General features: G+C 48.5%; 1 protein-coding gene across 2 annotated transcripts in view; it reads left to right on the top strand.

Moving 5' to 3' along the window:
* Nucleotides 1-4,540: 4,540 nt before the first annotated feature.
* Nucleotides 4,541-13,609, top strand: part of dgkzb (diacylglycerol kinase, zeta b) — a 45,970-nt gene continuing 36,901 nt past the window's right edge. Inside the window, exon 1 of one of the 2 annotated variants that reach the window (XM_070972848.1) lies at nt 4,541-5,759. In XM_070972848.1, the coding sequence (XP_070828949.1) occupies nt 5,548-5,759 (212 nt within the window). In that variant the 5' untranslated portion in view covers nt 4,541-5,547. The remainder of the gene's footprint in view (nt 5,760-13,609) is intronic. The other variant, XM_070972847.1, reaches the window with a different exon arrangement.

Below are 13,609 nucleotides of genomic sequence, written 5' to 3'. Positions count from 1 at the left end.
GACTGTGTCCATGTCCAACATTACGGCTCAGCCCATGTCACGCTGCACACATCACTTCATATTTTAAACACACTGTGTACCTCATCTGCTCACTTGTACTTTTTACTTTTACTGCGCTGCCACTTACTACCTGTTGCACATGTTTACGTACTGTGCACATGTTTACGTACTGTGCACATGTTTACACACTGTGCACATGTTTACGTACTGTGCACATGTTTACGTACTGTGCACATGTTTACACACTGTGCACATGTTTACGTACTGTGCACATGTTTACGTACTGTGCACATGTTTACACACTGTGCACATGTTTACGTACTGTGCACATGTTTACGTACTGTGCACATGTTTACGTACTGTGCACATGTTTACACACTGTGCACATGTTTACATACTGTGCACATGTTTACACACTGTGCACATGTTTACATACTGTGCACATGTTTACACAGTGTTTACGTACTGTGCACATGTTTACACACTGTGCACATGTTTACACACTGTGCACATGTTTACGTACTGTGCACATGTTTTATGGTTTCGTAGAAATCTCCTGCACTACCTGCACCTCCTCATACTGTTTACACCTCATGTCACCTGCCCTCCTTGCATGTACTTATGTTTTGGATATTTTGACTATTTGCTCTTCTGGTTAGATGCTAAACTGCACTTCGTCGTCCCCATGTTTCACTCTGGTGATGACAATAAAGTTGAATTTAATCTGATCTAATGTCTGACGTCATATTCATGATTCAGTGATTTGGACTCACAGAAGAGACAAGCAGACCAATGAATGAATGAATGAATGAATGAATGATCAATGAACAACGCAGCAGACCTTCTGAAGACTTCTTACAGGGAGCGATGAATCGATATTTAAGCTCCATCAGAGGAGCAGAAACAGGCCATCACAGACCTGCAGCACCAAGACCAAGATCCACATCAACGATGACGCTCCTTCGAATGAAAGAGTCTGTCAAAGCCGCAGAGATTCATCTGCTGGTGTTTTGTCTGATGGAAAACTGACTGTGTGAATAATCAGTCCAGTGATTCAGTGTGTTCACTCTGAAATGAACCTTTAGGTAAAATGAATACTTTTACTTTGGTGCTTTGAATAAAATGTGATTGTAATACTTTTGCATATTGACTTCAGTCAGCTAACAGAGTATCACTGTGGTATTACTGCTTTTACTTGAGTAAAAGATCTGAATCTATAACTCATCATCAGTTATTCGTATTATTTATCAGAATCTGTAACGTAAGGAAAACGTTCAGTGCTTCTCTGCAGGAGAAGAGCTGACGGAGCAGGAAAGTACTGCACTTAGGTACTGTACTTGAGTAAATGTACACCGCCCCCCCCCCCCCCCCCCACTCCAGGCCAGCTCAGCCACAGGAACCTGATCCAGCTGGTCCTGGCCTGGGGGGACGGCCTGAGGAGGGAGGAGGTGGAACATACTTCACAGGAGCAGCTTCAGAAATGGAGCTGGACCAGTTTGACCAGTTGCTGATGATCCTTTGTCCCCCTTTGAAAACCTGCACAGCTGCTGTTGTTTTTACTGCGGCGCCGTTTCACCTGCACAGACTCACCTGACGGACTTTAAGGTCTCCATTAAAATGCTCTGAACTGAATCTGACTCGTAGCGACGGCGTAGATCCTGTTTAACCCTTAAATGTCCTGATGTGTCCGTTGCCAGGCAACAGAGTAACGCATGAGCAGCACGGCAGACGCACAGGAAGTGACCCGAGAAACTGCTTCCCTTTTTCAAAGTTTCACATGTTTCTTCAACTGTAAGAACAAAAATGTGCTTCTGATCAGATTCACTGTCCTTCCTGTCCACATCACATGGAAAGGTCAGAGGTCATCGACCTGTGCAGCACGTTACACATCAAAAGCATCAATAAACAGGAAATGATCAGCTGGTCTGACACAAACTGACCCGAGAACAGCTCAGACGCAATATGCTTAATGTTTTCACTGACTTCTGTGAATATCTCTGATTGTGAATCTGATGCAGCGACACGTTTCACAGAAACACCTGTTTGATCACTCCACAGGTAAACCGGTGAGGGGATGATGATTGGGTATGAATCAGTAGTTCATCGAGGATGGAGCCAGTTCACACTTTGTGAACACATGAAGGATGAAGGAGATGAACACATTAGCTGGCTGTGATTCTCATGTGAACTGGTTTCATTTCAGTCTCTGCTTTGCTAATAACAAAACTAAACGCTGGTAAAGGGAGTGAAAACCGAGCGAAGACACTTTGAGTTCAAGTGGAACGACGTTTTCTTCACATGTGAAATAATTCTGCTCTTTCCTTCTGACTCTCCAAAAGTCTGCAAAATGATGTTTAACAGGGCAGAAAAGCTCTGCTGTGACGCCAAACTCAGTTTTAAATATCTCGAAACTCCTTCAAAACTGATATTTGTGTACAAATATTGGCATTGTTGCTAAAAATAGTTCTAAAGGTGAGAAAATAAAATCGAGAGGAACCTTGAAAGTGCTTTCAGGCCGGCGTGGAGCTGCTGTGCAGAGCGTGGAGCTGGAGAGCAGCCCGGCGGTGAACACCTTCTCTCTGGAGAAATAAAGGTTAAAAGCATTTGAGGCTGAGCCGACGCATCAGGAACATTCACTCCAGCCCCGAGCGGAGAGTTTGGCCTCCGCAGTGTTAGATAACACCAGCGCTAATATCACAAGTACGAGTACGAGCTGCAGGTGAGCGAGAGGAAGCAGAGGATCTCAGCTTCAGGCCGTTTGTGCCGCTGTGACGAGAAAGTATTGATCTGAAGACGAGAGAGAAGGAAAAGGACGAGTTCACCCGAAAGACTGAAAGACCTGCAGTGACACATGATCCAGTCCCAGTAAAACAAACCAGTACAGTACCAGTACAACAGCAATACAGTGCAGTATCAATACAATGCTAGTACAGGAGCAGTATAATCAAAGTGATGCTGGCTCAGCAGTCTGCAGACGTGCTAACAGCTTCATGAGCTAAATGCTAACATCTGCGTGCTAACACACTCGCCACCATCGAACAGTTTGAGACACTTTGGTCTGTGCAGGTGAGGAGAACCAGCAGCTCCTCTCCTCTACCTGGTCAGGTGACAATATGGCCGCCTTCATCATCATCATCATCATCATCATCATCATCATCATCATCATCATCATCATCATCCTCAGCAGGAGCTGCTGGCTGCTCATTGGTGGAAGAAGTCAGATTCTTTAATAAAAGTAATAATACTACAAGTCCTGCACTCAAAATTCTACTTGAGAAAATATCACTGAAAGTATCCAAAGTACAAGTACTCAGCTGCAGAGTGACAGCCTACGGAGGCCCCTGAGGTCCAGAAAGGTGATTTAAAGACTCAGAAAGGCTCAGAATGAGATTGTGTGTGTTATCACAGCAGCTCTGTGTGCTCGTGTCTCTGCAGGACGAGTTCAGCCCTCGTCATCCTCGTCGTGAGCTCTCCACAGCGCAGCATGTGTGCATTTGCATAACTGAGCCTCAGAGGTGGAAACAGCTGCGAGGCTGCAGGAACTTAATCTAACAAAGAAGAACTTGTGAAGGAGCCACCGACGGCGGCCATTCAACAGATTCAGACGTATGTTGAAATGTGACGGCTGAGGCTTCAGTGAGGATGAAGACTTCTTGAGTCTTCATCCTCAGCGTCCGTCCCTGAAGTGTTCACGTTGCAGTAACTGCGCCCTCTAGTGGCCGCAGGGATGATGACGCCTGTGTGTGGGGTCAGAGTCACGTGACGTTTCGGATGGATGGATCAACAACACATTAGACTCGAACGCCCGAGACTGATGCTCACTTCCTGTTTCTAACCACCAGTCAAAGCTGGCCGCCATCGTTCTCTCAGCTGAACCTGACGATCCAAAGAGATAACGATCAACGACGACGCTTTCGTAAAGAACGCAACGTGTTTCACTCCTGAAAACAGAGGCGACAGACATTAAAGTCAAATAAAAGAAAACAGCAGCGACAGAGACGAGCTCAGATTCACCTTTAAGATCCTGTCAGGATGAACGAGGAACAAGAAAGTCTGATATGGAATAAAAATACAGATAAAATGACTGAAACCAGGATGACGAAGCTGCTCTGATTCTGAAGACAGTGATCGTTTTGACCCGAACACGTCACAGAGCTCTTTCATTTGTCTTTTCATGTTTCCAAAGTGAAAAATATTTCAGAACTCATTGATTTGACTTGGAAAGCACATCAGAAGCAGATTCTCCTGAAAATCAGGTTATTTGTCTTAAAGCGCGTCTGATGGATCTTCTCAGAGAGCGAACTCCGTCTCCTCTTTGCTCCTCCGTTTTAATTGGCTGTCAAAAATAACCTGAGCTCATCCTTCAGTTCCACCTCGGAGCGGGAACCCAGGGGACGAAGCCGCCACGTGCACGCGGTGAAGGGCTCTGCGTGGGCTGGATGCGGCCCCGCGACCTCTGCCTCTCTCTGCCGGTGTGGGCTGCCTCGCCATCTTTATGTAAAACCTATGTGGGAGGGAGCACATTGCAGAGCAGAGCCTCAGAAATGTGATCCAAGTGAGAGGCAGCTGCAGTTCCCACAGTTTGTTCTGTTAAACACCAAAAAGCTGCTGCGTTGGTCTGCAGACAGCTGCTCAAATTAAAGAAGAAGAAGAAGCAGAAGAAGAAGAAGAAGAAGAAGAAGAGGAGGAAGAGGAGGAGGAGGAAGAGGAGGAAGAGGAGGGCCCCGTTGGCTCCTCTCTGTCCTTTGCTGCAGCTCCTCAGAGGAGAAAATTAGTTCATTTCCTCCTCTTTTTTTAGCAGCTGCACAGCCTCAGAAGCTCCAGCAGGTGGCAAAGTGCTCACCTCTGCCTCTCAGCCAATCAGAGCAGGGAGAGCCAGGGGTGGGCGGGACATAGGAAAAAGAGAGGGAGAGCCAGAGAGCTGAGATAAAAGTAAAGAGTGAAGAGAGCAGCAGAGACTCACGACCGCGAGCAGAGAAAGGAAACGAAAAGAAGAGGAGAAGCAACAGGTCGACACACAGGAGGAGGAGGAGAAGAAGAAGAAGAAGAAGACGTGCTGCTCCTTCAACAAACTCCTCTTTGTGTTTCCTGTCAGAGGTTCAAACTTCCTGGATTTGCTGGTGAGTGTGTGCTGAGCGGGAGAGAGCGTTCAGAGAGCATGAGGAGCACAGAGGCTTCCTCCGCCTGGGAGGGTTAGGAGGAGGAAGGAAGGAAGGAAGCCAGTTTAGAGACACGCTGCCCCCCCCTGCACCTCCACCTCCACCTCCACCTCCACCTCCCCCCTCCTTCTCTTCCTCGCGTGGGCTGCGAGGCAGAGCGGCTGACTGCTGTGAATCTGCTGCTTCCTGGTGCGGCTGAAGCTGAGCTGAGACTCGCGGAAGGTCTGAAGCTGCACTTCCTGTGTCGCTGCCCTCAGCTGAAGTTCAGCCGCTGCTGTCAGAATGGCCGAGCGCCGCTCAGACGCCGCCAGCTCTGCGCTGACCTCAGACCAGCTGAGCCTGTGAGACCAGCGCACAGAGGCAGAGAGGCAGCTCGCCCGGGCAGGCCATGGATCAGCAGCCTGAGGAAGAGCAGCGCGGCGCCTCGCCGCAGGATGGAGGAGAGGGGCCCTTCACCTCTGTGGCCTCTTCCTCGTCCTCCACTTCCACCTCCACCTCGTCCTCCTCAGCCTCCCACGCCGAGCCGCCCTCCGCGGCCCCCGCCCCCCGCTGCCACCACACCAGCAGGACCTTCACCGGCCTGAGGATCTTCTGCAGGAGGTGAGTCTTCTTCACACCTCCACCAAACACAGCGAGCGTGCGACGCTCCTCCTTCATCCTCCTGCAGCTCCGCTCTGAGGGGGCACAGGAAGTGATGCGTGCCAGATGAAAGCCGCTGTCGCTGTTCCATGAGCTCAGCCGAGTAGAAGATGAGGTTCGTTTAGTTTTTGTGGCAGAACGTGTGAAAAGACGTGACGAGGCGCTTCAGAAACAACCTTCTGAGCTTCTGTCTGTTTGCTCTTCTTCCTCGTCGTTTGGGACAAACAGTTTGTGGTCTGCAGCGATGGTTTGTTTGTGACCCACAGCTGGTTTTTATACCAGGTATTTTTGTGTCATGTGGCCCACGATGGTTAGACCAATCGACTGTCATGACACGGCGGCGGTGGTGGCGGCGGCGGCGGGAGGCTGAGCCGCTCTCACCGTCTGAAGCTCTGATCTGCTCACAGTAAATGATCTGAAGCGTGCCGTTTGTTCAGCGCACAGATGTGTTTCTCTGTTCTCTGAAGTGAATGTTGAACTGTGTGACAGCTGCTCAGACCTTTGACGGACTCGTTTCACTGTTTTCAGCTTCAGCTGCTTCCAGACTCCCTCCATGTTGCTTTCAGTTTACAGCAGCGATCCTGTGGAGCTCTACAGATGTTTTCAGCTGGAGTTTGAACTTGAATTCAAACAGCTGGACCTCGACACTGAGCTGAGCTCGTTATCAGCAGGAACCCGACAAAGACTCGACGCAGCCGACAGAAAAACACACAACGGCCGGTTTCATGATTTCTACAGTCAGTTCTGTTTCTCAGTGACGCTCAGTGCTGATTTAACCTCCAGAGCTTCAGAGAAACGAGCAGAAACGAGCAGAAACGAGCAGAAACGAGCAGAAACGAGCTGAAATTAACTGAAACGAGCAGAAACGAGCAGAAACGAGCTGAAACGAGCTGAAACGAGCTGAAACGAGCTGAAGCTGCTGAAGCTGCAGCGTCTCTGCAGACTTTCACTCAGTTTGACGTTTCAGCTTCTCACATTTGACTCTGCTGTTTTTCTTCAGTTACCACTGAATGTTTTATTTTGGTTTCGGACTGTTGGTCAGACGAAATAAGACCTTTGATGAAGTCGGGTTCGGGGATATTATTGGACGTCCTGTCGAGCGGTTCTCGGCTGAGGTGTCACTGTGACTCCAGACGAGGTGAAACTGGCTTTTCTCTCGTTGCTCTTTGCTTTCGTTTGTGAGTCGAGTCTGTTTCAGTCTTCTGTTCAGACGCCGAATCGATGATGATCATCAGACGTGTTGTTAAAATCATCCAGCAAACCTCAGTTCACGTTTGGTTCGGCGTCGTCGTGCAGATGTTTGATTTAAAGGTCTGATCAGTGAAGGAGGCGAGTGTCATGAGGCGCTGCGGCGGTTGTTGGTCTGTGCAGGATCATCAGCGCCTCATCGCGCCAGGTCACACCGATGGCGTGACCAAGATTTTCAGCACAATTTTCCAAATTTCCTTCATGGTTCAAACAGTTTCTCCTCAGATCAGTTCAGACGTGTTGATGAGCACAGACCACATGTCTGACCTCGCAGCCAATCAGCAGCCAGAGCTGGCTGAGCTCTCATTGGCTCTGAAGTGTCCTGCAGGTACATCAGCTGCTCGTCATTCGCGAATGAAACAACACTAAATTTCTAAATGATTAAAAATCATTTTGAGAGCTGCTGAGCTCTGTCTGCTTCAGAGACATTTAATGGACAAACAGACAAAATAACTTTTAGCTGCACGTTTTATTTATTCACGCTGCTTCTCATTAGTTTAATTGGTCTGTCTCGTAACGAGTGACGGCGGCCGTGAACACCTGTCCACCTGTCCAGGTGAGCGCTGATCTGAACGCCGTGCGGCTTCCTGCTGACGGGCGACGGTCGTTTGAGCTCCTCGCTCGTCGTCGTGGTTTATTCTGAGCTCGTGTTTCCAGCAGGAGGTCAAACTGAGCTGCGCTGACTTCCTGTTTGATGTGTGAGTAACATCACTGTGTGTGTTAGTCAGCGCTGCTCGTCTGCTAACCGGCTTCACATGTACATTTACCACTCCACGAGTACATTTACTGCAGCTGCAACTGCGCAGTACATCGAATTCCACGTCATACTTTTACTGCATTACATCTCAGAGGCAAATACTACGATGCACTTTTGCTTTGTTAGTACTTGCTCAGCATGTTGTGGCATAAATCGATTTCATGTAATAAATGTAGTATAAAATATAAAACATCATAATTTATTAACAGACGGCCATTCTGTTGAGTACTTTTACTCATTTTTGGTGAAATATTTTTGGAGAAATACTTCAGTACTTGTGTAGTACTTGTTGTATTAACACTTTTACCTGAGCAAAGTATGGAGTACTTGGAGTACAGTATGGGCGGCTTTGAGCGGCCGCACAAAGACCTTAAACACGCTCCGCCGTGAATAAAAAGGTAACAAGTGCAGGTTCAGGTGCTTGCTTTCATCTCCACTCGTCTCCCTGGTCCTCTAATTATAGCTGCTATTAACGGATTGGCAGAGCAATTAATTACAAACGGTCATTTTTAGAGCCTGATGGGAATATTTCACTCCAGAGGAGAAGATTCAATCTGCACGCCTCCGAGGACGCCGCTCCTCTTCCTCCTCTGCAGACACAGCCGAGGGCTGCCAGGGATGACACGCTGCGTGGAGTATCAGCAGTACAAGTACACAGTACTGCCAGCTCCATGCAGTAGAAGTACAGCAGTACTGCCAGCTCCATGCAGTAAAAGTACAGCAGTACTGCCAGCTCCATGCAGTAGAAGTACACAGTACTGCCGGCTCCATGCAGTAAAAGTACAGCAGTACTGCCAGCTCCATGCAGTAGAAGTACACAGTACTGCCAGCTCCATGCAGTAGAAGTACACAGTACTGCCGGCTCCATGCAGTAGAAGTACAGCGGTACTGCCAGCTCCATGCAGTAGAAGTACAGCGGTACTGCCAGCTCCATGCAGTAAAAGTACAGCAGTACTGCCAGCTCCATGCAGTAGAAGTACAGCAGTACTGCCAGCTCCATGCAGTAGAAGTACAGCAGTACTGCCAGCTCCATGCAGTAAAAGTACAGCAGTACTGCCAGCTCCATGCAGTAGAAGTACAGCAGTACTGCCAGCTCCATGCAGTAAAAGTACAGCAGTACTGCCAGCTCCATGCAGTAGAAGTACAGCAGTACTGCCAGCTCCATGCAGTAAAAGTACAGCAGTACTGCCAGCTCCATGCAGTAGAAGTACAGCAGTACTGCCAGCTCCATGCAGTAAAAGTACAGCAGTACTGCCAGCTCCATGCAGTAGAAGTACAGCAGTACTGCCGGCTCCATGCAGTAGAAGTACAGCAGTACTGCCAGCTCCATGCAGTAGAAGTACAGCAGTACTGCCAGCTCCATGCAGTAAAAGTACACAGTACTGCCAGCTCCATGCAGTAGAAGTACACAGTACTGCCAGCTCCATGCAGTAGAAGTACACAGTACTGCCAGCTCCATGCAGTAAAGAAGCAGCTGCTCATGCTTCCTGTCTGACTGTCAAAATAAAAGCCAGAATGATCTTCGGATGAATCAGAGAATGAAGCTTAAACACAGAGAACTCCGATAATTAACTCTGAAGAGATTGAAGACGTGTCCGTCCGTCTCTCCACACCGTCTGACTTCCTGTCTGTGGCTCTCAGCTCTCAGCTCATTGGTTCCTGCTGAAGACGTAAATCTTTAAAATCACCTCAGAAATATTTAGTCTCAGTTCCTCAAACAGCTGCTCGCTGTGGTTTTATCAGACAAACTGGAGGACATGGAGCTTCTGTGGGGACTACTTTCAGCGGCGGATGAATCCACGTCTGGTGCTGCAGTGAGTGTGTGTGTGTGTGTGTGTGTGTGTGTGTGTGTGTGTGAGCGTGTATGACTGAGTCAGAGTAAACTGCAGTGTGTGTGTTGATGTGATGAAGGAACATGAGCCGCAGTGTGACTCATCTTCATCAGAAGTGTCCACTTGCAGCTCCAGATGTTACGAGTCGTGATGGACGCTGGCGTGAGGACGTCCTTTTTGGTGTGAGCCAACAGATGGACTGTAAAGACGGAGCGGTGATGATGATGATGGGCTGAAGATGATCTGACCTCCTGTAACACAGAGAGAGCGTGTTGCTACAGTGACGCCGCTGATTGATGCGATTGATTGGGCAGATTGCTAATTCTCGGTCTGTCAGAGTCACAGTCAGGATGAAGAGTGGACCGGCTGCCGCTGCCTCCCTCTCTAACCCGATTACATCCGACGGGCGGCTCGTCTGTTTCTGAGCGTCAGTCTGATGCTGGAGGGACGGACGCCGTCTTACATCGCTGCAGTGACGCCGTCGCTTTAACCGTCGTTCTCTGATCGTATGATTTTAATTCCAGCGTTCAGAGTTCAGGTTCTTCAGGTGATCACCAAATGCTGCAGAGCATTTCCCATCAGCCTCTGCTGATAATTAGCTCATGTTAGCGTTTAGCTCACAGAGCTGCTAGCACGGCTTCCTTTAGACGGTAAAAACAGCCAACAGGAAGTGACCGCCACACTAAGTTTGGTTCAAACTCTTCTTCTGATGAATGTGGAGCCGCTAACGTTGGTGTGAACGCAGCTTCTCGAGTCACAGCGTCGCCTGAAATCAGACACGCGTGAACGTCATGTCTGCGCTACGAGACGAGATAATCCGCATCCAGTCTGAGCTAAACTGAAGAAACCTGCGCTTTGAGCTTCAGCTCAGCAGAGCAGAGCAGCGCCGCCCGCCGTGACTTCAGATCTGACTGAGACAGCGTGACTGATCAGACGGTAATTTAACAGCCAGTGATTTGTCTCGTCTGATGTCCACCAGTGGACAAACTCAGCTCAACGTGCAGTCTCTGTCTCAGCTTCACTAGTGTTGGTGAGTCACAGCACAAAGTTAATAAATCTGCATTTTTAACATCAGTTTCTAAAACTGAAATGAAAGTGGACCCGAGCGTGTCCCCTGAGGGACACACAGCACGTCTGATGGCAGAGAAACACTGGCTGCTGGGACACACAGATGTTCTCTCAGCTGTACAACAATGATGACGTACGTCTGCAATTTAAAGTCTGGTTCAGGCTATAAAGTGCCGAGATGTTTGAAAATGTTCGTTTTTCTGCCTGCTGTCGGACTTTTTGTCGTGTGACTGCGGGTTTGCTTGTTTGAGGTTAGTTTCACACTGTTTCTGCTGTGACTCATTAAAGCTCCCGAGAGAACATTTCAAGTTTCAGTTTAGATGATAAGATACGCTCATATTCACGCCAACCAGCTGCCGATTAGCATGTTTATTATTAGCATATTGTCTCTGTTCGTCATCGTAAAGCGCTGGTTCACATCTTCCTGCTCGTCTTCCTCTGCTGCGATTCATATTCAAGATCTGCATCCACATCTCTCCTCTCTAATTAAGTAAAATATGTGTGTAAAAATATTAATAAAGCAAAGTCCAAAACTTTAAAGGGTCAAAACAGAATCAGAGAATATTTCACACTTTTTAATTTGATCATCAGAATCGATGTAGATTCATTTTCCGCTGAATCATCATGTTTTTAAGCACTTCTTCACGGCATAATGCCTGACGTGCACGCTCGCTGTCGACACTGACACTTTTGGATGCAGTACCTTTACGTGTAACGCAGTACTTGAGCAGTACAGTGTCCCTGCAGTAACCTGTGAGCTCTTCTTCTCCTCTGAAGCCACAGCTGGAGGAAAGAAACAGCTGATCAGACTCTTTCTTATTTCTTTCAAGTGTTTTATGTGTTTTGTCTATCTGATGGTATTGAATCACACACACACACACACACACACACACACACACACACACACACACACACACACACACACACATGCACACACACACGCACACACACACACACACACACAGTGTCTGGATCAAATGTGGTGTGAAATGCACTCCTGGTCTTATTCGGTTTCATTGAGACTCCTCCAGTCTGACACAGGCCACGCCCCCGTCCATGATGTCACAGCAGGTCTTTCACCTGTTTCACCTTCAGGTGACGTCACTGGTCGAGGTGGGACCAGCTCGTTTTCCAGCTTCGCTCTTGTAGCATCGTTTTCAGAGAAGAAGCCTGAGTTCATCACCGTCAGTCAGTGAGAGACGAACGTAGTGCAGCATTTAGCAGCTAAAGAGCAGATGTCCCCTCAGGAGCTGGAGGAGACCAAACACAGAGCAGACAGAGGAAACACTGGACCACCTTCGTCAGGAGGCACAAACAGAAAAAGTGAGCGTGTGGCTCTGATCTGACTGAATGCTGCTGCTTCAGGTTCAGTTTGGACTCGCTGTTTTCTAACGGTCTTCAGGTGGATGTTCAGAGTCAGACATCAGAGACAGTCAGACTCAGAGACAGACATCAGTAAGACATCAGAGACAGTCAGACTCAGAGACAGACATCAGTAAGACATCAGAGACAGTCAGACATCAGCGGTGACATAAACCCTGAATTAAGTCCACATTCTCATCAGAGTCGCGTACGAGGCAGATCCCACCTTCATCGTGGTCTGAGGACCACGTTTAAGCCTCACTGAACCTCATTGGCTGACAGTCCAGCAGGGCGAAGCGCTGCTGAAGCATCAGTTTCTGTTGACTGAAGCAGGATTTAAGCTCACGAGGTGTAACTGAGTATTTTGACATGGCAGTATTAGTACTTCAGAGTACGTCTTCCTCCAGTCATTCTGTGCTCATCATCACCGATGTTACAGCTTTGATATGAGTCACTTTCAAAGAAACTGAAATGATGACGATGATGATGACGATGATGTGATTTTTGCTGGTTCTTCAACAAACGGCGTCTTTCCTCCGTCTGCACGTTCAGGTGTGAGGACAGCGGCGTCTCTGAAGCGTCCCGCCGATTCACCTCTGCTGCGGCGCGACCACACGTTTGTCATGAACGTCTGCGGTTGTTCAGGTCTGTGCTCAGGTCTGTGCGTCCAGGTTCAGCCAATCAGCTCCTCCAATCGGCTCGTCCAATCAGCTCATCCAATCGACGGTCTGATTCTGATTGTGTTTAAGTGAAACACTGAACTGAACGTTTCTGGATCAATAGCTCAGGCCATCTGTGTGTGTGTGTGTGTGTGTGTGTGTGTGTGTGTGTGTGTGTGTGTGTGGCAGCTTTATAAGGAACTGGGTCACAGCATCAGTCCTCAGAGAGGAGACAGAAACGTCTGAGTGTGTCGATCAGAGCAGCTGACACACACTGATGAGGTGAAACCTGTGTGTGTGTGTGTGTGTGTGTGTGTGTGTGTGTGTGTGTGTGTGTGTGTGTGTGTGTGTGTGTGTGTGTGTGGACCCAGGGATTACTCAGACCCATTTCCTGGTCTATCTTTGTCACTTGCTTGCCCTGTTTCTATAAATAGTTGGGTCCAGGAGGGACGCTGGTCCTCAGGGAAGAGGAGGAAGAGGAGGGCCAAGAGGAGGAGGAGGAGGATAGAGAGGAGAAGGAGCACCTGGAGGAGAACACAGAACCAGAAGAGAAGAGGAAGAGGAGCAGATGGAGTAGGATGGTTGGATGGGAGGAAAGGAAGAATAGGTGGGTCATGAGGAGGAGGAAGAAAAAAGGGAGGAGGAGGAAGAGGGGAAAAAAGAAAGGGAGGAGAACAATGGACAGTGGTCGGAAGGTGGAGGAGGAGATGGGGGTCCAGGAGGAGGATGAAGAGTAAAAGTAAAATGGCCAAACGATGGAAGATGATTGAGAGGAGTACAAGAGGAGGAGGAGGAGGAGGTCATGAGGAGGAAAAAGGAGAGAAAGAGTAGGAAGTCAGAGGGAGATGAAGAAGGAGAGGAGGAAAAGGAGGGAAAGAGGAAGAG

Source organism: Chaetodon trifascialis, chromosome 10 (genome assembly GCF_039877785.1).
Source record: "Chaetodon trifascialis isolate fChaTrf1 chromosome 10, fChaTrf1.hap1, whole genome shotgun sequence".
Classification (NCBI taxonomy): Eukaryota; Metazoa; Chordata; class Actinopteri; order Chaetodontiformes; family Chaetodontidae; genus Chaetodon; species Chaetodon trifascialis.
This window is presented reverse-complemented; position numbering and strand designations above follow the sequence as displayed.